General features: G+C 39.4%; 2 protein-coding genes across 2 annotated transcripts in view; one reads left to right on the top strand and one right to left on the bottom strand.

Moving 5' to 3' along the window:
* The window catches only part of fam98b (family with sequence similarity 98 member B), a 42,090-nt gene extending 35,304 nt beyond the window's left edge, over nt 1-6,786 (top strand). Inside the window, exons 7-8 of the mRNA XM_059955681.1 lie at nt 304-471; nt 5,935-6,786. Of these exons, the coding sequence (XP_059811664.1) occupies nt 304-471; nt 5,935-6,345 (579 nt within the window). The 3' untranslated portion in view covers nt 6,346-6,786. The remainder of the gene's footprint in view (nt 1-303; nt 472-5,934) is intronic.
* Nucleotides 6,787-14,040: 7,254 nt separating this feature from the next.
* Nucleotides 14,041-24,734, bottom strand: part of LOC132384505 (RAS guanyl-releasing protein 1-like) — a 99,380-nt gene continuing 88,686 nt past the window's right edge. Inside the window, exons 15-17 of the mRNA XM_059955660.1 lie at nt 22,441-22,584; nt 17,017-17,387; nt 14,041-16,381 (exon numbers count right to left, since the gene is read on the bottom strand). Coding sequence (XP_059811643.1) covers nt 16,223-16,381; nt 17,017-17,387; nt 22,441-22,584 — 674 coding nt within the window. The 3' untranslated portion in view covers nt 14,041-16,222. The remainder of the gene's footprint in view (nt 16,382-17,016; nt 17,388-22,440; nt 22,585-24,734) is intronic.

Genomic DNA, 24,734 nt, shown 5'->3' with positions numbered 1-24,734 from the left:
CCTTTCCTTTCACCCTAACAGGAACATAAAGATTCTGTACCCTCATAATTTCACCCTTAAATGACCTCCATTTCTCTATTACATCCTTCCCATAAAACAACTTGACCCAATCCACTCTCTCTAAATCCCTTCGCATCCCCTCAAAGTTAGCCTTTCTCCAATCAAAAATCTCAACTCTAGGTCCAGTCCTGTCCTTCTCCATAATTATATTGAAGCTAATGCTATTGTGATCACTGGACCAATGATTGTGTGATCATTTAGAAAATATGGAAAAATTAAAAAATAGTCTTTTTCTTTTATTAGGCAAATACAGACAAAATGGCAAAAGTCTATCAACCAAAAAGGCAGTCTTTATCGCTGATGTCAACTGTAACCCTCGCTCACCTCCTGGCTGCGCGTGAGGACTTGTCCAAAATCCTGAAGACCAGCAGTGGTTCCTTAAGAGAAGGAACATCCTGTGCCATTAACAAGGTAGGGTTATTTGCATTTGGACACATATCTAGTTTTGACTCTGGATAGCATTTATTGAAGTGATGTAATTTTTCATTTGGCGTTATTTCCACATATGACTCTTGCAGCGTCAGCAGAAACATCAGAATGTTTGCAAGTCACTTAATGTTCAAAGAAGGATAAATCATATTTAGCATAATTTAGGTTATTTGTATATTTTAAAGCAAACGTCAAATCACTGCACACATAGACACATGATTTTATTTTGGGAGTGTGAATAACTATTTTCTACATTTGCGTCATGTGCTTGTGACTGAGCATTTCAAACCTAATTGATGTTGAACCTTGTATCCTTTGCAAAGAAAGGATATTGCATTAAAGCTACAGAATCTTAATGTCATAAAGTGAAAACGGCTGCATATTTGGAGTCCTTCTGTTATTCCTGGGTATCATGGCAAATGATTTTAATCAGAAGAAGGCTGAATTTTATGTTTTGCTGTGGATTTGGGATTTGATTAAAGACCAAACGATATCATTATTGTACTGTGCTATATGCAGCATTATGGGTCATTAGTATGATTCATCCTGACAAGTCAGAAGTTTCAAAATGCAGTTGAATTATCTGTGAAGAATTTCACTATGTAGTTTTAAAAGAAAATGGTAATCCAGCAGAGATAAAAATTAACTGGTCAGGACAAGGTTTGGATTTCCTCTAGCTCAGAAGTAACTTTATATATTTTAGTTGAAACAACAGTCATTCTGCCCTCAGATTTACCTGGTCCTTTTCTGTCACCAACCTCCCCCTTCTCGATCTCTCTGTCTCTATCTTCTAACGTCTACTATAAACCCACAGAATCTCACAGCTACCTGGACTGTATATCCTTGAATACTGGTATCGGTCTCCCCCGCTATCTGAAAGTAGAGCGTTCCTATGAAACTGTTTGTAAGCCAAAATGTAACGCGAAGAAGCAGTTACCATTAATTTATGCGGGAAAAAATTTTGACCATTCCCCAACCCAAAAAATAATCTACCAAATCATACCAAATAAGACATAAAACTTAAAATAACATGAACATATAGTAAAGGCAGGAATGATATAAATATACAGCCTAGATAAAGTAGAAATATTGTTTATACGGTGTAGTTTCACTTATCAACATTGGGAAGACAGCGAGCGAAAATTGATTTGGAGAAAAAAATCGGCACGCACACAACTGCCCGTACAAGGCTTCATGAACATGGTAGTCTTTCTTGGGGTAAACACACGTATAAAGCGGGCGTCTTTTTTCATAAAAGCGAAAATCCTCTTTGGTTAGCGAAAACAGGTACTAATATAGGTCTTTCGTAACAGTGAGCTGTCATAGAGCGAACGTTCGAAAAGCGGGGGCCACCTGTACTTGTAAATATGCCAACCCATTCTCTCAGTTCCTCAGTTCCTGCTGCATCGGCTCTTAGGAGAAGAGGCTTTTCATTCCAGAATGAAGGAGGTATCTTTCAAAGAAACAGGCTTCCCTTTCTCCACCAACAACGCTGTCCTCAACTGCATCTCTACCATTTCATGCATGTCAGCTCTTACCCCATCCTCCTGCCACCCTACCAGGGATTAGGTTCCTCTTGCCCCACCAGCCTCTGCATCCAGCACATAAGTCTCCACAACTTCTGCCATCTCCAACAGGATTCCACCACCAAGCACATCTTTCCTTCACCCCCCTGCCCACTTTGTGCTTTCCACAGGGATCACTCCCTACACAACTCCTTTGTCCATTCATCCCTCCCACTGATCTCCCTCCTGGCACTTATCCTTGCAAGCAGAACAAGTGTTATACCTGCCCCTACACCACCTCCCTCACTATCATTCAGGGCCCCAAACAGCCCTTCCAGGTGAGGCAACACTTCACCTGTGTGTCTTTTGGGGCTATATACTGTGTCCAGTGATACTGGTGTGGCCTCCTATATATTGATGAGACCTGACATGGATTGAGAAACCACTTCACTGAGCACCTATGCTCCATCTACCAGAAAAAGTGAGATTTCCCAGTTGCCATCCATTTTAATTCCACTTCCCATTCCCATTCCGATATGTCTATCCATGGCCTCCTCTACTGTCACATTGAGGCCATACTTAGGTTGGAGGAAGAACACCCTAGATTCTGGCTGGGTAGCCTCCAATCTGATGGCATGAACATCGATTTCTCAAACTTCCAGTTATGCCCTCCTTTCACCATTCCCCATCCCCTTTTCCCTCTCTTATCTTATCTCCTTGCTTGCCCATCGTCTCCCTCTGGTGCTCTTGCCTTTTCTATCTTCCATGGCCCTCTGTCCTTTCCTGTTAGATTCTCTCTTCTTCAGCCCTGTATCTCTTTCACCAATCAACTTTCCAGCTCTTCACTTCACCCCTCTTCCTCCTGGTTTCACCTATCACCTTGTGTTTCTCTCTCTCCCCTCCCTTCACCTTTTAACTCTACTCATTTTTTCCTCCTGCTGAAGGGTTTTGCCACTGTTACGAAATTCCCGTAACTGGATCACCTACCAGCAAAGATAGAGAGGTCCGTTGAAGTCTGACGGTACTATTTTTAAAAGTATTTATTGATAAAGGGCACAAAAAGAAGATTAATGCAAACATACAGATAATATACGTCGTCAATACTAAATCTAAGCGCGGGTTTAATAATAACCGATAAGAAATAACTCTCGTTGTCTCGGGGTTACTGTATTGTCCGATGGAAAGATAAGTCACTATCAGTTCGTTCAAGCTGCAGCGTTGTTGGGTTTAAAAGTGATGCGGTTTAAACTTGCCCAAGTCTTTTGTGATGTCAATCCGTTGAGTCAGGGGAGCGGGTTTCCCCGTTGTTAGCTAAAAAGCCGTTTTCCGTGGTTTCAGCCACCAATTCCAGCCACGGAATTGAACGCACGTGGCTTGGTTTCCGATGATCGTCTGTTGTTACGTGGTTGCTTAACGTTTCTTCTGGTGCGTCTGAGGGGTTGTTCCTACAGCCCCTCTTTTATTCTGACTCGCAGGGTCATAGATGTCAATCAGGTTGGGGGTGATGCAATCTCTCCCTCAACCAGCCCACTTTGCCCGAGGGCATTCACGTAGCAGAGCATCTCGACCCACAAATCTGTCTCCAAGAGACAATGGCCATGTCCCGTAGCTTTACATCGCTATGGGGGGGAGAAACATGACATCCTGCACATCTCCCCCTCCTGCCTTGGGCCCCCTTTTGACTCAACCCAACAGTGATCTGGCGATTCTCACAAAGTAGGGAGCCACGGACGTAACACCACGAAATGTCGACTGTACTCTTTTCCATAGACACTAGACATTAGAATACTACAGTACAGGCCTCTGTGTTGTGCCAACCCATATATTCCTCTGACGAAGGGTCTCGGCCCGAAACGTCGACAGTGCTTTTCCCTATAGATGCTGCCTGGCCTGCTGTATTCTACCAGCATTTTGTGTGTGTTGTTGTTTGAATTTCCAGCATCTGCAGATTTCCTCGTGTTTGCTCTTTAACATCCTGGTAAATCTCCTCTGCACCCTCACCATAGCTTCGACATTCTTCTTATAGTGAGGTGACCAGAACTGAACACAGTACTCTAAGTGTGGTCTCACCAGAGATTTGTAGAGTTGCAACATGACCTCCCTACTCTTGAACTCAATCCCCCTATTAATGAAGCCTAGCATCCCATAGGCCTTCTTAACTATCCTATCAGCCTGTGTAGCGACTTTGAGGGATGTATGGATTTGAACCCCAAGGTCCCTCTGTTCATCCACACTCTTAAGTAACCGACCATTAACCCTGTACTCAGCTACTCAGCCTTCTGGTTTGTCCTTCCAAAGTGCATCACCTCACAGTTATCTGGATTGAACTGTATCTGCCACTTTTCTGCCCAACTCTGCATTCTGTCTATATCCTCTTGTAACCTTCGACAACCTACAGCTCCATCCACAACTCCTCCAATCTTTGTATCATCTGCAAACTTACTCACCCATCCTTCCGCCTCTTCATCCAGGTCATTTATAAAAATCACAAAGAGCAGGGGTCCCAGGACAGATCCTTGCGGTACTCCACTAGTCACCAACCTCCAGGAAAATAAATATTTTCCTTCCACTACTACCCTCTGCTTTCTTCCTGTAAGCCAATTTTTTATCCAAACAGTCAAGGTTCCACTGATCCCATGGCCTCATGTCTTTCTGGATGAATCTCTCTTGAGGGACCTTGTCAAATGCCTTGCTAAAATCCATGTAGACCACATCTACTGCCCTACCCTCATCAATTTCTTTTGTTACCTCTTCAAAAAAATCAATTAGGCTCATGAGGCACAAGCTTCCCTTCACAAAGCCATGTTGGTTATCCTTGACTAGACTGTATTTCTCCAAATACTCATAGATCCTATCCTTAAGAATCCTTTCCAATAGTTTGCAGACCACCGACGTAAGACTCACTGGTCTATAGTTGCAAGGATTCTTCCTATTACCTTTTTTAAACGAGGGAACTACATTTGTCATTCTCCAATCCTCTGGCACCTCCACTGCAGCCAAAGAGGATTCAAAGATCACAGTTACTGCTCCAGCGATCTCTTCTCTCACTTCCCACAGCAACCTGGGGTATATCACGTCTGGCCTTGGGGACTATCAATCTTGATGTTTTTAAGAAGATCCAACACTTCTTCCTTAATCTCCACATTGTCCAGCACACAGGCCTGTTCTATTTCAAACTCACCCTGATCAAGGTCCTTTTCACTTGTGAATACTGAAGCAAAGTATTCATTCAGATCCTCCCCAACCTCCTGCGCCATCAGGCACATGTTGCCTTCTTTATCCTTTAGCGGCTCCGCCTTCATTCTTGTCATCCTTCTGTTCTTCATATACGCATAGAACGCCTTGGGGTTCTCCTTAATCCTACATGCCAAGGCCATCTCATGCACCTTTCGAGCTTTCCTAAGTCCTTTCTTAAGCTCCTTCCTGGCTACCCTGTATTTCTCATGATCCCCTCCTGCTTCCTGCCCTGCTGCCTGACTTGCTGGGTTTCAGTGTATCAACAATACTCTAGTCAAAGCATCTCCAGCTTTTGTGTGGGTTGCTTGGATTTCCAGCATCTGCAGATTTTCTCTTAAATGTGTAGTTGGAGGGTTGGATGAAATCCAGGAAATACTGCCACTGTTCTGTTTTAAGTTCAATACAAATTTTCCAATGCATTTGTACCCACAACTATTGCATACATTTTTCTACTCTTTGCCATTGATTCTGTGACATTATAAAGGTTCTCTCTTCTTGTCTCCTTCATACTTACTTGAGGCTGAACTGAGGCTATCAGCAATTTGTTTTGGCTTCTGTTTTGTTTTCTTTAGCTCCGTCAATAATTGACTTTGACCAGAGTATTGTTGATACACTGATTACTGCTCTAAGTTATTTAAATTATAGAAAACCCTCTCTTTGCTGTCTTAAAAACAGAATTATTTTGTGTTTTTTTGTTGTGCAGGTTCTGATGGGGAGAGTGCCTGACCGAGGAGGTAGGCCATCTGAAATAGAAGCTCCACCACCAGAGATGCCACCATGGCAGAAGAGACAAGATGGTGGGAGAGGTGGATTTGGTGGTGGAGGTGGCGGTCGTGGTTGGGGTGGTGGACAAGGAGGTGCAGGTGGCAGGGGTGGTGGAGGAAGAGGTGCACAAGGGGTAGGAGGTGGTTCTTGGGGGGGTGGAGGTGGCGGTTATGGGGGTGGCTATGGAGGTGGTGGCTATGGGGGTGGCTATGGAGGTGGTGGCTATGGGGGTGGCCAGGGAGGTAGAGGTGGGAGAGGAGGGTATGGGGGAAGAGGAGGTTATGGGGGAAGAGGAGGGTATGGAGATACGGGAAACTATAGTGGACGAGGGGGTTATGGGAGATACTAAATGGACATGACAGTTCGTTCTGAATACCTGCATAAACTGTTGACACTTAGAGCTACATTGTTTGCAATTAGTGCAACAGTGAAGTTTGTACCTGTAGCTAGAATTATTTTATCTACCCAAGGTCAGAAAATTACAGCATTCATTTATCCTTTAGGGTACATGAATGGTAAAGGCCTTTTTAAATAAATAATTATGCATACATGGTACATGTTGTTTACTACCGAAAACAAGAAACATTTTTTTATGTTCATTGAAAATGTTCATTGTACAAATGTCCTTTTTTATGAGAATGTGATTATTAAAATTATTTTACTGTGTAAATGCTAGAAGGCTATGAAAAGCTGTGAGCAGTTGAGATTTTCTAAATTACTATAAAGATTTTGGCCATGTAGTAATTAAAAATGAACTAATTAATAAATGGAGTTTTGTTTTGAGATTGAAGTATGCATGGATGTGGTGAAATTCTTAGTGCTTCATTAACACAATTAGGATCCTTGCCTGTCAACATGGTAAAGTGTTGGATTTCAGGTGAATTTATGAATACTGAATGCCTACCATCCACACAATGAGTTCCTTTGGGTCTGACCTGTTTGCAGGTTGGAATGCTCTGTCACATGAATAAAATACTTTTTTCCCTTTATAAGTAGAAACAACATTCATGGTATTCAACAAAAATGAGACCTCTACTTGCCTGCAGATTTTGTAAATTTCATGTATAATGAAGAGTGGGTTGATTTTCTCTGCATGTATAATTGGGCCTTAAACAAATGGCCATTAACACCAGAATGAGTGCATGTTTCCACTTCAGAACTACATTCAGCTATAGTTTTAACAAAGAAAACAAACTGTCTAATTATCTGCTTTTATCTGTGATTTAAATTAGTACATCAGTTACAGGTTTGACAGGTGAAAAGGCACCTAATTGTATCCAACTGACTGACACCATTGTCTTTTAGTACATATTTCACGGTTCAATTTGTATCCCTTCAGCACTGTAATGCTTTTAAAAATCCGTAACTGCTACCCCACCACAACTCACCCCAGTGAAGACACGTGCAGTTCCAAAATCATCCAAAAGATGGACTGCTTAGTATTTTATTGAGAAAGTTATCAAATATCATTAAGTGTTGTTAGTTTACTGATCATAAATGGATGTGGATGCTATAGGAAATCTCTTTTATATATGGTTTTTTAAAAAGGCACAAATTTCTGATCTGTTGTCCAAGTAACATTGATATTTCTTGTTGCCGCTGGTTAGATGAATTGAGTTTCAGGATCCACTTACAGATTTATGGAATATACAACTCAATGTAAAGACTTTGGAAATAAAAAGATATTTAAAATCACTGAAGAGTTATATGCGTGCATAGATATTTCCAAAATGTATGAATGATCTTACTGAGTACAAGTAGGTTATTGCAGCAAAGTAGACAAGCCTGACCCTTGTAAACAGGCTATCTTCTGGGGAGCTCAGAATTGTAGCTGACAAATATATTATGTTCTCAATGCCAGCCTGAATGCTCCCTCTCACTGGACAAGGGATTTGAGAGAGTTGATGGAAATGTTACTACCTTCAAGGAAACTTCGATGACATCCTTAGCACTTTTCACCAACTACCTGGTAATCTCTTGTCATGACAGAGTTTGGAATAGAAGTATATATGTTTCTAAAGTTTGGTGTTAGGCATCCAGGTGTGGTGTGGTCTGCCCTTTGGAGGCAACTGAGTATGATTAGGCCCAAGGTGCTGTTGATATTGACCTGGGGGAGTATGCTGATGTTGTTAGACTGGCCTAACAGTGGATTTGGAGAATCTTGCGAAGATGGTTGCTGTTCTATCTTTACAGTAATTTAAAGTGCCTACTGTAGGTTGTCTTAGTCTTAAAATATTATAAGAGGGCACAAATTACTGCTGCTTGATAGATTTTGATCTTATGGAAGTGTTAGTGTTAATTTTCAAGCATATTTGCAGGTGGAGAAAGATGTTGATTACTGAAGATTTTAAAGTTATGTCTGTCTTTGCTGAGGGACCGCACTTGAGATATGGGAAGTAATCAGTGTCTTTCACTGTCTAATTGTGGATTTTTTTTTTGTGGAAAGGCAGTGTAATGCACTGGGAACAGATAAGTAGAGAACCATTATAATTTGAGTGTCAAGCGTATTCTCTCATGCTTCCATAAACTTATTAATGGTGATCTCGGTGCTGCATCTCCAAATACTCATATGCATACTGCAGCTGAAGTTGTGGTTCTGAAGAGACAGTAGGCAGCTATTAAGTAATTCAATTTTGAGGTTTCAAAGAAGAGAGTGTTGGGATGATGAGCAGCATTGTTTGGCACCTTCCTGCTCTGAGATTGGGTCTGATTTTAATGTGTTGGTTAAGATCATGGTTTCTATTGCCATGATGAAACACATGGTTCAAGTGACAGTCTGAAGACAAATTTCTGTGTGAGGTCAAAAAAGACAATAGGGTTTAAAAAATCTAAGCTGTCTCTGCATCAGTGAGTTAGGTTATTTGCAACTTGGTGCTGCTGACAACACTGTCATCATTTTGTTGAGGATTGATAAGGTAATTAACCCAATTGATCTTTTAGTACATTCTAGGGTTATTGAATTGCGTGAATTTAAATTCTCCAACTGCCAGAGTGAAATTCAAACTATTGTCACTGGAATAATGGTTCAAAGCACAAGCTGCCAGTATTGTAATTTAGTCATTTTTGAACCATTTATCAGATAAACAGTTGTCAGGTCACAAATTTTGAACACCCACCCAAAATTTACCTTAGTAATGAAACTCTTCTGCTGAATCAGTTTGTCACTCTGACCAACTCACTTTGTCACAATAGAACATAGCACAGCAATCGGCTCTTTGGTTCATGATATCTGTGCTGACTGTGATCTAAATGTATTAATTCTCTGCTTGTTCGTGTGCCGATGCCTCTTAGAAGTTGCTGTCATATCTGCTTACACCACCTCCCTGGCAGCAACCAGGCACCCACCATTTTTGTTATTTTTGTAAAATAAGTAATTTGCCTCGTAAATATCCTTTAACATTTCCCCCTTACCTTAAAGTTATGCCCTTCATTTTTTACAGAGTGCCACTTGTCACAGACATCTAAATAGCATATCTGCGCCTCTACCATTTTCTCTATGGCCAAACCAATTTTGAATCTAGTCTACAAAGTCACAAAGTATTCCATGTGATTTAATCTTTTGGCTGAGGGACCTTTTTGAATATTTTACTAAATCCATGCATACATTATTGCAATACCCTCATCAATCATCTTTGTCACCTCCTGAAAAATCTCAATTAAAGTTCATAAGACAAAATCTCCTCAGCAGAAAGCTTTAAAAAAGACCATGTATTTAGTGAATGTGAGAAAATCCTATGCCTAAGAATTTTTGCCAGTAATTTTCCTACCACAAATGTAAGGTTCATCAGCCTAGAATTTGCTGGATGATCTAGGAACAACATTGGCTATTCTCCATTTCTCTGAGACGTCACTGTAGCTAAAGACAATGCAAAGATCTATCAAGGCCCCAGCATCCCTCCTTTTGTCTAAGTAACCTGGGATAAGAAAATACAGTGCAAATATCAGCAAACCTTCTCAGCTTTGGCATGGTTCAATTGACAGTCTGCAAATCTAAAACGTGTGTATATAACTGAAACTTGTGACCCAAATGATCATTGTTAAACAGCTCTGGAAACTGTTACCTACTCCTAATCAGCGAGGTTGAACGGCTTCCTCCTTTGCCTCAAAAAGTTCCAGGAGTTAACTTGGAACTAATAGATTACCAATAATGAGCCTTGAGACAACCTGCCTCTAGTCACATTGCCTAGAGAAGGCTCTGCTCTTTAGTCTACTTGATAACCACCCTCAGCACAGAGGAAGTCCAAGCTTCCAGTACAGCAACAAGTTCACAAAAAAGTCTAAGCAAGGATTCTCAACCTGTAACCTCTCAAACTGGGTCCAGGAAACCCTCGGGTAATGTTAGGGATCCATGGCATGAAAAAGGTTGGGAACTGCTGGTCTCGGGAAATACAGTATTCCCACAGTCTTCCCATGTCCATAGCCACATAATTTCAGTTAAGGATCATGCTATCATGAGAAGAGTCCTGTTTGATGGCAACGGGGTGAGCCAGGAAACAGTACATCATCTCCTGGATGAATGGATTTTAGATGCTGTGGGATGGTTTGCCACTTGCACTTTGGATTCTGTTCCATATTATTCATAAGCACTATTGACTGAATGACTTTGCCATGTCTCCATCTACCTGCCCAGATGTTGTACAACAAACATTCACCTCTTCATAACAGTGGGAATATTAGGAAACTCAAAAATTGAATGAAAAACTTTATGGCTGAGGAATCTAGAAATTAGGGCCAAGCTGTTTTTGATTGAAGTAAGTAGCGTAGTGGTTAGAACGACACTTTTACAGCTCAGAGCATTCCGGAGTTTGAAGCTCAATTCTTGTGCTGTTCTGTAAGAGGTCTCTACGTCCTCCCTGTGGAATGCATGGGTTTTCTCCAGATTCTCCAATTTGCTCCACGCTCCAAAGACATACCAGGTAAGTTAATTGGTCATCGTAAATTGCTCCTTGATTAGGTTAAGGTTAATCGGGTTTGTTGAGTGTTGCTGGAAGGGCCTACCCAATGCTGTATCAATAAATAAATGAATATGTGCAGAGGGTGATGGAAATTTGGATCCCTCTTTCACAGTAAGCTTAATTATAAATTTTTAATCTGCGACCAACAAAGAAAGCTGAGAGGGACATAGAGTTGGATCACAAATCAATTATGAAACATAAATGGTGGTTCAGAATATAGGTGCTAAATAGCTGGTTTGTATTTAACTCCTAAATAATTGGTTATGTAGAAGGAAAGGATTAAGTTGGTTTTCAAGTTGATTAAAAGGTCAGCACAACATTGTGGGCTGAAGGGCCCGTACTGTTGTGTTCCCTGTTGTTTGTTTTGATTAAAACTAGGCCTTCTGTAATTGTCTCATTGTTAACTGGTTGCAAAATATTTAATCCCTCCCTACTGGGGGGGGGGGGGCAAATTTAAAATTGGGTTGAATTTATAACACCTTTTCTAATTGCATTGCATGTTTTATGCCATCAGATTAATACATTGAATGCCAACAATTCCATTAATTATTTTCATATGATTATTATGGTCCAGTTACTGGAGCTCTTTGTTCTCTCTTTGCCTGAATACAACTGGTACATCACAGGCATTCCAAGGACATGTTCCACAATGGCAATCATGTTGCCTTCTATGTTATTGGAAAGAATCCAGACAAAAAAAATCATAATGAAGCCCTAACAAACTGGTAAGATGCTGCCCATTTTGATTGTATGGGGTGAAACTTGTTGATTGGAGTTGCTTTTGTTCAGAAGTCCAAGACCCATGAAGTGACACATGAGATTGCTTCTCTCATAAGGCCTCATTGCTCGATTCATCCTGGTGTAGGATTTTAAACCCTATTTAAATTCAATAGAGATTCAAGGTCCGTGAATGAGGGAAAACAAGTAATTTTGAAATTAATTATTTTAAGGTTAATAGTTCTAAATGCCTGCTTGTCTGACAGTTATAAATTTGTTAAAGATCCATACCAATTTGACTGGAGGCAAAGTTCTGAACCCTTATCTTCCATCAAGATTTGTCAAAGGATTTTTGAGAGAAAAGCCTTTGCAATGATCCTGTCACATTTTAAAAACGATTTTCTGCAGATGCTGAAAATCTTGAGAAACACACAGAAAATGCTGGAGGAACTCAGCAGATCAGGCAGCATTTATGAAAGTGAATGAACAGTTGACATTCGGGCTGAGGCCCTTCAGGACTGAAAAGGAAGGGACAGAATAAGAAGGTGGGTGGGGGAGGGGGAGAGGAGGATGATGACAAACCTGACCATCTGGATAGGCCCATTGTTTTTGCCTGCTCCTGTCCAATTGAAATCGTGTTCACATACTTAAACTCCATTTTAGCCCACTTAGTTCAGTCCTTTTCCACCTACATTTGCAACACTTCACATGCTGTTGATCTCAAGACCTTTCAATTCCCTGGCCCTGATTCCCTCATTTTCACCATGAATGTCCAGTCCTTATACACTTATATCCCCCTTCAAGAAGGCCTTCCACTTCTTTCTTGACAACATACGCAACCAGTTCCCTTCCACCACCACCCTACTCTATATGGCCAAACTGATCCTCACTCTCAACAATTTCTCTTTTGGCTCCTTCCACTTACTCCAAACTGAAGAGGTGTAGCTGTGGGCCCCAGCAATGCTTGCCTTTTCGTTGGCTACATGGAATAGTCCATGTTCTAAGCCTTCCATGGTAATGCTGCCCAAGTCTTTCTGTGCTACAATGATGACTGCATTGGTGCTGCTTCAAGTATCCATGCAGAGATTGTCAATTTCATCAATTTTTTTCTCCAATTTTCACCCTACCCTTTAATGGGCAGCACAGTAGCATAGTGGTTAACGCGCTTTATGGTACAGGTGACCTGGGTTCAATTCCTGCCAGTGCCTGTACGTTCTCCCTGTAACTGCATGGGTTTCCTCTAGGTGTTTCTTCCCACAGTCCAAAGACCTATCGGTTGGTAGGTTAATTGGTCATTGTAAATTATACAGTTTATCAGATTAAATCGGGGGATTGATAGGCAGTGTGGTTCAAAGGGCTGGAAGGGCCTGTTCTGTGCTGTTTTGCAATAATTAAATAAATGAACTTGGCTCATTTTTGAAAATCACTTTCTCAATCTATCTGTCTCTATCTTTGGAGATAAACTGTCTACAAATATTTTTTATAAACCTACTGATTCCCACAGCTGTCTTGGCTATACCTCTTACAACGCTGCCTCATGTAAAAATACTATTCCTTTTTCTCATTTCCTTCATCTCTGCTGCAGGATGAGGCTTTCGTATACAGGACATCAGAGATGTCATTGTCCTTCAAGAATGGGATTTTTCTTTGTCCACCATTGACCTTTGCCATCACCCACATCTCCTCCATTTCCCAGATATCTGCCCTCAATCTCATCTTCCCACTGGCTTAGCAAGGATGAGTTCCTCTTGTCCTTACCTAAAACATCCCATGAGCCTCTGCATCCAACAGATCATTTCCTGCAACTTCTTTAATGGGACCCCACCACCAAAGACATCTTTACCTCCCCCCACCATCTCTCTGCTTTCCACAGGGTTAATTTCTTCCACGACTTCCTTATCCATCTAACCCTCTCCACTAATCTGGCACTTATCCCTGCAAGCAGCATAAGTGCTACACCGGCCCATTCACCTCCATTCAGGGCCCTAAGCAGTCCTTCCTGGTGAGACTCGACATAGATTGGGGCCTCTGCTCCAACCGCAAAAAGCAGAATTTCCCAGTGGCCAACAGTTTTAGTTCCTATTTCGATATGTCTGTCTATGGCTTCCTTTGTGTCATTAATCATTGATGTAATTTTTAAAATAATTTTGCATTTGGACCTCAAGTCAACTTAAAAACATAAGATCTCTCAATAAATCCAGTTCTTTCAGTCTCCCTTTTCACTCCCTATTCTTAGCCTTTTAAGCAAAAAAAATTCCAGGCACCATGTAACATATTCTAATCTCTTGGATCCGGAGCAAGTTTAAGATATTAGACTTTAACTTTTTAAAAACACAATAGACAAGAGGGAATTTTATTTTGAGGCTGTTTAATATTTATACTTTAAACAAGTAAGATCATTTTCATTATTACATCATGCTACAGATCACTTACCCATCACAAACAAGTCAGGTGTACAAAAACATACTTATCATACAATTATACATATATACAATCACTAAAAAGCACAATTTGTTGTTTACTTTATAAAAAGAGTTACTTACCTAAGTTTTAAAGCTCATTTTGCTTATATGTAAAGATCTAAGTGAAATTACAGCTAACATCTCTGTTATTACAGCCTGCTAACTTGACAATCTTAATCAAACTCTGTGAGTATATGACAGCCTTGTAGTTGACCGAATTATTATCTAATTTTCAGGTACAGAACACAGCCCGCGTAATATACACGGTTGGGTTTGCAATGCATATAGAAGAGTGGCAGTTTATTAAACCAATTGAAATACATTTTTTGCATCTTGTGCATTTTATAATCAAATTGAGTGATAACTAAGTTATATTCAAATTTTTTGTCATACCCTGTATTCTTACCTGAGTTGATGCAGGCAGATAAAAATAGTTACATTTATTTCATGTCAACTATTTGGACCACGTTTTGATGTTTGCTTCAGTTTTACTGTTTCATAAAAAGGCAAGGAAGTTTGACACCGATTCTGGGTTTTGAGTGGATCACAGGCGTTTTAGAATTATATTGATATTTACAATACAAATATTTGAGTTATTTTACACTAAAGCATCAGCATACTTATTTCAAAAAACTTCCATAGTTCGTGTAATCTAGAGAAAAGCTATGGATGATCCCGAGAGATGTACAGTACAAAAATGCAATGTCATTTAGTTATAGACTCATAAATATTAGCAAATATGCTTTGTGCATTCTGGTTCATACATACATGAAATTGTGAAGCATTTTTGCTATTGAAAAAAAATCAACATATTTGCAATTGCTGAATTTAGCCATTCAACCTTGGTCATCAGCTCAGTTCTGAGTATGGCTATTTAATATGTGGTAGCTGAGAAGCCATAAATGCCAATGAAGCAGCAAAAGTGATTGCCTATGCTGACTATGCCTTGTAATATCTATGACATTTTTAAAATCTAGACTTATGGGGCTTCTGAGTAATCCTAGGTCACTTGAGTCACTATGAGTCATTTCTGATGACTTAAATACTGATTACATCAGTAAGATTAATCAACTTTTTAAACAGGTTATCTTGGAGAAATGCAATTTGAAGGCTTTAGAATGATGATTGGCTTTGTCATATATAAACGTTAAATGAAAGCTTCATGCTAGTTTGTTGTTTCAGTGGCTCAACATAGTTTAAGATACATATACAGCATATATATTTTTTCTCATTTTTACAAAGCTTTTTAAACAGCAGGAATAAACTAAGAGTATCTTTTCAGGCTTGATATCGCAAAGTACTTTGAAATGCAGTTACTATTGTAATTCAAAAATAGTGGTATAAAAACCTTGTAACCTATCAATATGTGGGTCACCATGGCTATTTGATCGTGGTTGATAGAACTGCCTAGTTTCAGTTTATTTAAAACTGACATTAATAAAGATTGATGTATAATCAAGGAATGTTTTACCTCAATTGTCTCTCTCCAAGAATGACTAAACAGTCTAAGAGTTTACTGTATGTATTTTTTAAAAACTGTTTTAATTTTACCTCTTTTTTTTGCTTTAACTTCAGATTGCATTGTTAAGAAATGAGGTTATGTTTTATTCTGCATAATTAAACAATCCATATGCACATTAAGTATTTTTGGCATTTAACTCCTAACAAAAATAGGAGGCAAATACTTTTGGTGATGATATAGTTTGATAATGATAGATGCCTATTATCTATCGATTGTAACATTTGTGATATTTCTAATTTTATGCTAATACCAGTTAAAACTACATCTGTGTGATCCTACTAAGTTGTCAATTTCGGTTTCTGAAACCACCGAAGACAATTTTTCATCAAATATCCACTCAAATTCAACCTCCTGCTTAGAGATGCACTTGATTCTTCATAAACTTGTAATTAGTGTTTGTATTAATGCTCAAGTTTGCAATCTAAAAACTAATCATTTTTGACTACCAAGGAAAACAAAGTTAAATAGTGGGAAAATATCCAGTTATTTTTACCAAAAAAAATCCTCAATTCCTTAACGTTCTAAATTCACTCTAGTTGGTATGAGTACTAAAATGATATTAAATTATGCTTATGAAGAGCTGCTTGGATCTATGATCATATGTTTACGGAATGAATCAAGTTGTTCTGCAAGAGCTTTAATTTCTTGCTCTGCCTCTAATAACTTTGTCTGCAGATTTGTGTTTTCAATGTGCAGCTTTTCCTTCTCTTCTCGAAGCTGGGTTCTTTCCTAAAAACAGGAAAAAATATAATTATGTACAACTTTTCAGATTGTTTTGATCTCCTATTTTCTAAAGCTTCTATTTTACCTTGCTATTAATTTCACAAATATTGGACAATGCTATTTTTGATGTTTTAATTAAGAAACTGGATGAAACTAGATGCTATGGTCTTGCTTAAATCCCTTTAATGCTACACAACAGAATTTTTATTGAATTTGAATTGGCTCATCTGCCTTTGTAAGATCTTCAGTACAGATTATGCAGGTATTAAAGTACTTAAATGTTGATAAACAAAACTACCTATTCTACAAGGAAATGCCCACAGAGAGAAAGAAGAATACATGTTTTAAGTTTTCCTTCATTGCCTGCTCCAACCAGGCTGACACAGTACAGTTAACTAGGATATGTTGTCTTACTTTGGTTCAGTGATATTATTGAAATAGATGAGTGGATGGATATCACACAAACTATTTCCTGAGCACTTCTTTCTAAACGAGTGTATTAGATATAGAAATTGAAGTTTAGTTTTAACATGTATTTTTTAAAATAATGGGGAGTATTGGTACAATGACCAAAATATATGTACTTTTGCTTCTTAAGTAGTTTAATTATGATTGAGCCAAGGGGAAAAATCAGTTCTTACCTTTTCTAGTTGAAATATTCGATGGTCCTTAGTAAAATCATCTCCTTTAGGCTTATGAAAGGAAGCCATGTTTTCCCATTTAACACAAGGTCTTCTGCGAGCCGGAATAGGGCTTGGGCATAGTGGAAGTATATTTGGAGATAGCAGTGAGGTGTCTGTCTTAATTTTTCCCAGAGAAGCAGCTTGATTTCCAGTGGTGTCTGTGTCTGAGATAGAAATGTCTGTTTGCGAAGACTTGTGCATTACAATAGGCTTCAGTCTTACTGAAACTTTCTGTGCTGAGCTGCCCATTAGTACGATAGTTCGGTCCTTCCGTTCAGAATGGTTCTGAGCTTCTTCGTTAAAGTACGAAAATGGTCCGTCCTCATTTCCTGCAAAATTTGTAATGTGAAAGGTGTCAGAAAATTGTAGAGAATGAGATAATATACTCATAGACATACTCATGGCTTTCTATGTGTTGATTTATATACTTCTGTTGCAGAATCCTAGAACATAGAAACAGACCTTGGTCCAAGGGGATCAAGATGCTCCATCCAAGCTAGTCCTATTTGCCAGTTTTGGCCCATAACCTTTTCAATCCATATACCTGTTCAACTGTCTTAAAAATTGCTATTGAACTTGCCTCAGCCACTTCCTCTTGCATCTCATTCCACATGTATACCACCCTTGGTGTTACAAAAGTTGACCCTTGTAATCCTCTTAAATCTTTCCCTTCTCACCTTAAACCTATGTCTTCTAATTCTTGATACTTCAACTCTGGTCCATTTATCCTATTTATGGCTCTCATGATTTAATAAACCTCTATTAAGCTTATTCCTTGGAGCAAAGGAGTCTAAGGGGCAAAGTCCTAACCTCTCCAACCTCTTACTATAACTCAGTTCCTCAACGTTCCTTGTAAATATTTTCTGCACTCTTTCTAGTTCAATAATATTTTTCCTATAGCAAGGTGACTAAATCTAAACACATTACTCCAAGTGCAGCCTCACCAATGCCCTGTATAACTGCACCTTGACCTCCTAACTTTTATACACAATGCCCTTCTTTACCACTTTATCTGTGACTCCATTTCCAATGAAACATGGTACTCGTACTCCAAGGTACCTCTGTTCTACAACACTCCCCAGTATCCTGTTATTCACTGTGAAAGTCCTACAAGTTTCCAAAATGTAACACTTTGCACTTATCCAAATTAAATTACATTTGCCATTCCTGTACCCACTTATTCTGTTGATCAAGATCTTTCAACAATTTTTGATAACCTTTTTCACTGTCCACTCTACCACCTATTTTAGTGTCATCTCATAGGTTCTGATCCAGATCATTGATAGGCATGACAAATAATAATGGGTCCAGCATCGAACCGAGGCACACCACTAGTCACAGGCCTCCAGTCTGAGTAACACACTGCTAACATCCTCTGATTTATTTGCTAAGTCATTTGTGTAACCAATTAGCCAGTGCCCCCTGGAGTGCATGAAGTGTAACTGTCCAAAGCAGCCTACCATGTGGAACTATCATTATTTTGCTACCCTTTTAAGAGGTAGTCTTCTGGCACCTGACTCTAGCAATGATGTAAACATTGCAGCCAGAGTTCTCAGAGTTTTACTACTAGCCTGCTGCAGTATTCTTGGATACACCTGGTCAGATTCTGGAAATGCTCTACCTTCATTCCTTCTGAGACATACAGCTCCTCCTTTACTGTATCACAGACTATCCCATTTATTTATCCTACTTCCACAGCCTTCATGTCTTCACAGTAAAAATAGCGGCGAAATGCTAGACCATAAGACATAAGAGCAGAATTAGACTATTCGGCCCATTAAGTGCTCTGCCATTCCATCATGGCTGATTTATTATCCCTCTCAGTCTATTCTCCTGCTTTTTCCCCATGACCCTTGACTCCCTTAATAATCAAGAGCTTATCAACCCCTGCTTTAAATATACCCATGACTTGGCCTCCACAGCCCTTTGTGGCAATGAATTCTGCAGTTTCACTACCTGCTGGCTAAAGAAATTCTTCTTCAACTCTGTTCTGAAGGGATATCTTTCTATTCTCAGGCTATGGTCTGTTTTTGAAACATTCTCTCCACATCCACTCTATCTAGGCCGTTCAATATTTGCTAGGTTTCAGTGAGATCCCACTCTTATTCTTCTAAACTCCAGTGAGCCCAGGCCCAGAGCTATCAAATGCTCCTTGTACGTTAGCCCTTTCATTCCCAGGATCATTCTTGTGAACCTCCTCTGGACCCAGTCCAATGCCAGCACATCCTGGCGTAGAAAAAGGGACCAAAACTGCTCTCAATACTCCATGTGCAGTCTGACCAATGCCTTATAAAGCCTTGGCATTACATCTTTGGTTTTGTATTCTAGTCCTCTCAAAATGCATGCTAACATTGCATTTCCCTTCCTTACCACCAACTCAACCTAGAAGCTAACCTTTAGGGAATTCTGCATGAGGATGCCCAAGTCTCTTTGCATCACTGATTTCTGAATTTTCACCCCGTTTAGAAAATAGTCTGCACCTTTATTCCTCCTATCAAAGTGCATGACCATACAATTTCATACACTGTATTTCTTTGCCCATTCTCCTAATCGTTATTCATTAAGAACCTTGCCCACCTCCTGCAGCTCCACACAAATGTGTCCCTTTTGGTCATTGAGGGGTCTTACTCTCTCTAGTTTCTTTTTCCCAAAATATAAACAGAATATCTCTTTGAGTATTTTTTAATCTCCTTCGCCAGTTTTCTCATGTCACTTTTTTTGTTGCTGATTTCCTTCTTGAGTATACTTTTACAATCCCTGTACTCCTCCAGGGATTTTCTTGATCCCAGCTCCCTATACCCAACCCATTCTTCATTTATTCCCGGACAGGATCACAATATTTTCATCCTTCAGTGTTTCCTGCTTGTAGTAACTCTCATATCGTGTCTTAAGTGAAGCCTCATGCTTAGTAACCCACCCGCTGCCTTAAGATTCCAAAGGGTACTTTCTATTCCATATTGTTTCCTTTCCTGTTCCCTTACCGCAGGAAATTATAAATCTTTTAATAATGCTGTGGATTTTTTTTTTACATTATTGTGAATGAGAGGACAGTTTTTTAAGGTTAAATTCTCATCTTGGATGAAAACTTCCTAAACTTGGTGGCCAACCTTTCATAGTTTGAAAAGATATGATTTCATTGTGAATGCAGTAGCTTTTAACTTCCAGAATTCCCTAAATATAATCTAGCATTTAAGAAAGGAAGTGTGGCAGTCTATCAACCAAAAACCAATTGGGCTGACATTAGGAGGGGAAAATGTTGTAACTTAATTTGAAAGATAAGGTAAGATGACACTTGAGAAACCTGATAACAAGCAGAGTTGATATGGTTTTATGAAAGCAAAGTCGTTTGATAAATGTATCAGTAGTTTTTAGGGTTTAACTAGCTGCTAACTAAATGAAACACAAGTTGAACCATTTTGCCCTGTCATTCAATATCTTTAATTATATATCGGATATATATATATATCTTTAATTATAGTCGGATTTAAAATATACAATTGCTGTTTTTAGAATTCTAACTCTAGCCTCTTGATTCCTATCAATGTCTTAAAAACTCCAATCACATCTTCCTTTATTGTTCTAAATTACAGGTTATAGATTTAGTTGCTGTCAATCTTCATAATTTAACTCTTTCTTTAGGTTTCCCTCTTGCACATCTATGATTACCTGTAGAAAATCCAAATATACCATATCTCCTACTTTCTCACTCAACAGTACAGGTGGAAAAATTACGAAGATACAAAAGCAAATCTTCAAGTTCAAATGTTCAAGTTCAAGTTGCTTTTATTGTCATTTCGACCATAAACTGCTGGTACAGTACACAGTAAAAACTAAACAATGTTCCTCCAGGACCCTGGCAATCACTCACTTTGGTCTAAAAAGGAAGAGTACACTACTTTCAAAGCACTTAGAATATAGGTTCTAAAGTGAAATGAGCAGTCGACATTTTGGGTCAAGACCCTTCAGTAGGACTAAAGTGAAATGCCATCCTTGTCCACATATTGTTCAGGTGCAGAAGATACTGAGAGGCTAATAGAACATAGGTCTTTCTGTATAAAGTACTCGAGTACAAGTGGATAGTAATAGTATATCTATAGGAAGATCTAGTTAGTTCAGTGCAATAGTACGTCTATGCAGCATGCACTCCAAAGCAATACTTCCAGCTCAGTGGCTGGCACTCAATACCAACGCTCCAGATGAAGTCTAATCAGATCTTTGCAAGGATGTATTTAGCTGGGGAGAATAGTAACAGTTCAACCATTTAGGACCAGACTAATTTGTCTTTTTTAAAGATTGGGGTGGGAGGGCAGGATTCTGAATAATTAGAATTATCTACTACAGAGAACTGCATCTGGCTTGTCATGTTTGAAAGTAAGTATTAACTGAAACTCTATGAACACAGGTAATTAGGACAGAGTGGGGAAAATAGTCTGAGCTATATGTTTAACTATACTATTAAATGTGGCAGAGCTGGCTTGAACATCCAGATGGCCCACTTCTAATTCTTAGGTCTTAAATTTTTTTAAAAAATCAATATTTATTAATTGAGATACAGCATGGATCGGGTCCATTCAAGCCATGCCACCCAGTAACCCCCAACTTAGCCCTAGCACGGGACAATTTACAATGACCAATTAACCTACCACCAGAATGTCTTTGGATTGTGGGAGGAAACCAGTTCACCCACACGGAAAACCCACACGGGAAGAATGTACTAACTCTTTACAGACAGCAGTGGGGTAACACTTCCTCAGTACTATACTTAGTAACTACCTACATTATGGCTAGGATTTTGAAGCAATGTTTGAACCCACAAACAGAGGTTGTTAAAATTATTGGGCATCGTGGGATTTATGAAATGTGATTTTTGTATGAAGATCTTGAGGTGGGTACTGCGCAGGCCTAAATTTTTGAGTTGATGTTCCAGCTTGCAAAAAGCTCATTGAATTTACTGATAGTTTTTACCTTAACCTTTCCAATTCCTCCTCAGAAAATGTCTGAATGGAATTAACTTACTAGCTTTCAAAGAAGATATGGCAAAGATTACTTTGATATGGCAAAGATTTGAGACTCAGCACCATAGCTGGATTGAAACTACTGTGTGACCAACATGAGCCAATGCAGGTGGATGAATGATTAGGTTATTTTGAAACTATTACAGAAGATAAGGTTAATCACAATAAAATATAATCAAAAAGTTTTCTGAACATGATTTTAAAGAGCTTAACAAATAAAAGCACAAATTCTACAAAGTACGGGTGTATAGTACTTGGAGGAATGCATCTTTTATTTAAATCACTTAAACATAAAAATATCAATAGGACCATTTCTAAATGTTATTTTAATCCAGAAAATACACTATTCTATGAAAGGTAATATTACCATTGTTGTAGCCTTTAGTACCAGCAGGACAGAGTGCAGTGGGAGTGGAGCTTGATGTTGGACTGGAGTCTATGGCCTTGGGTCTGTTTTTGCATTCCAGGACCACCAAGTCTCGACACTGTTTGTGACAGTTCATGCCACAGTCTGGGTGATGAAAAATCAACAATTAGAAATGCAATATTTGCAACAGTGGAGAAACTTCCAACTAGTAGATTAACAGTCTGTGTGAAGCTGGTGTGAAAAATTTCCATGCACAGAGAGTAGCCAACCATTTTGCAATGTGTGATGTTGCTTTGGGCAGCTATAAACATAGGAAGTTTTTTTTCTCCCAGCATAATTAAGACCATAAGACATATGAGCAGAATTGGGCCACTTGGCCCGCTGAGTCTGCTCCACTGTTCGATCATGGCTGATTTATTAGCCCTCTCAACCCCATTCTCCTGCCTTCTCTCTATAATCTTTGATGCCCAACTAACTAAAGAACCTATCAACCTCTGTCAAGTATATTCAATGACTTGGCCTCCACAGCTGTCCATGACAATGAATTACAGGGCTTCTTCCCCCTCAGGCTGAAGAAGTTCCTTCTCATCTCTGTTCCAAATGGATGTTCCTCTTTCCTAAGAGCTGTAACCTCTGGTCCTAGACTCACCCTCTGTAGGAAATATCCTCTCCATGTCCACTCCGTTAAGGTCTTTTAATGTTTGATAGGTTTCAATGAGATCTCACCCTCCCCTTCTTCTAATCACCAGCAAGCACAGGCCCAGAAAGGAGTGATGAATACAGGGCCCTGGTGGAGGATTTTGTCAAATGGTGCAAGCTGAATCATCTGCAGCTCAACATCAGTAAGACAAAGGAGATGGTGATGGACTTTGGGAAGACCAAGCCTGCACTGCTGCCTGTTATTATTGATGGTATGGACCTACAGGAACCTGGGGTACACTTGAGTGGAGCACCAACAGAGAGGCTGTATACAAGCCTCTACTTCTTGAGGAGACTGAGGTCCTTTGGACTGTGCAGGCCTCTCCTTCACATGTTCTACCAGTCTGCCGTTGCCATTGCAATCATCTATGCAGTGGTGTGCTGGGCAATGGCATCGACATGGGTGATGCCAACAGGCTCAATAAACAGATTAAAAAGCCTGGCTCTGTTATAGGGGTCAAACTGGACACTGAAAGCTGCAGTAGAACAAAGGACCATACAGAAAATCCTGGCAAATCTAGACATTGTTACTCACCCTCTGCATGCAGAGGAGCTCTTTTGGTAATAGACTATATTATTCCAAAGAGCGCTATATGAAGTCATTCTTACCTTCAGCCATTAAGCTCCCTAATGAGTCAACCTGTAGCTGGGGAAGTGATGCTCCTCTCTTATTAGACCGTTTGAGGTAACTTATTTTTTTATTCTTTCTAACTTCTCCTAATATTTGTATATCTGTGCACTTATAATGCTACTGTGACACTGTAATTTCCTTTGGGATCAATAAAGCATCTACCTATCTATCAGATGCTCCTCATATGATAGTCTTTTCATTCCAGGAATCATTCTAGAGAAACTCCTCTGAACACTCCAAAGACATCACATCTTTACTTAGATAAAGTGCCAAAAACTGCTCACAATACTCCTTAACCAATGTCTTATAAAGCATCAGCATCATATCCTTGCTCTTATATTCTAGTTCTCTTGAAATGAATGCTAACATTGAATGTGCCTTCCTCACCGCCAACTCAACCTGAAAGTTTAGGGAATTCTGCACAAGGACTCCCAAGTCCTTTGCATCTCAAATTTTTGAATTTTCTCTCTATTTAGAAAATAGTTTGCACTTTTTTTTTTACCAAAGTCCCCATTCTCCCAATTTGTCCTTCCACAGACTCCCTGCTTCCTCAGCTCCATTTGACCTTTCACTTATTTTTGTATCATCTCAAACTTGGCCACAAAGCCATCAATTCCATCATCCAAATTGTTAGCATACAATGTGAAGAGAAGTGTTGCCAGTACTGACCCCTACAGAACACCACTTGGCACTGGCACCCCAACCAGAAAAGGCCCCCTTTAATAGTTAAGTGCTGTACAATTTTATAGCCTTTAAATACGATTAGAAACATGTTAGGTATTTCACAAAACATTTAATTAGTTTAAGAACAGCTAAGGTAACTGCAGTGTCAGAATATATAAACTAATAATACTTTCACAAATTTATTTCATTTGTTGTCTAAAGGCTCATTCTTCCTATTCCTAGGAATATAGAGGAAATGTAAATATAGGTCTCTCCTTTCAATGTTCTGATAGCATTGTTA

The sequence above is a fragment of the Hypanus sabinus genome, chromosome 2 (assembly GCF_030144855.1).
Source record: "Hypanus sabinus isolate sHypSab1 chromosome 2, sHypSab1.hap1, whole genome shotgun sequence".
NCBI lineage: Eukaryota > Metazoa > Chordata > Chondrichthyes > Myliobatiformes > Dasyatidae > Hypanus > Hypanus sabinus.
The sequence above is the reverse complement of the archived record's forward strand: the minus strand, read 5'-3'. Positions and strand labels throughout refer to the sequence as shown.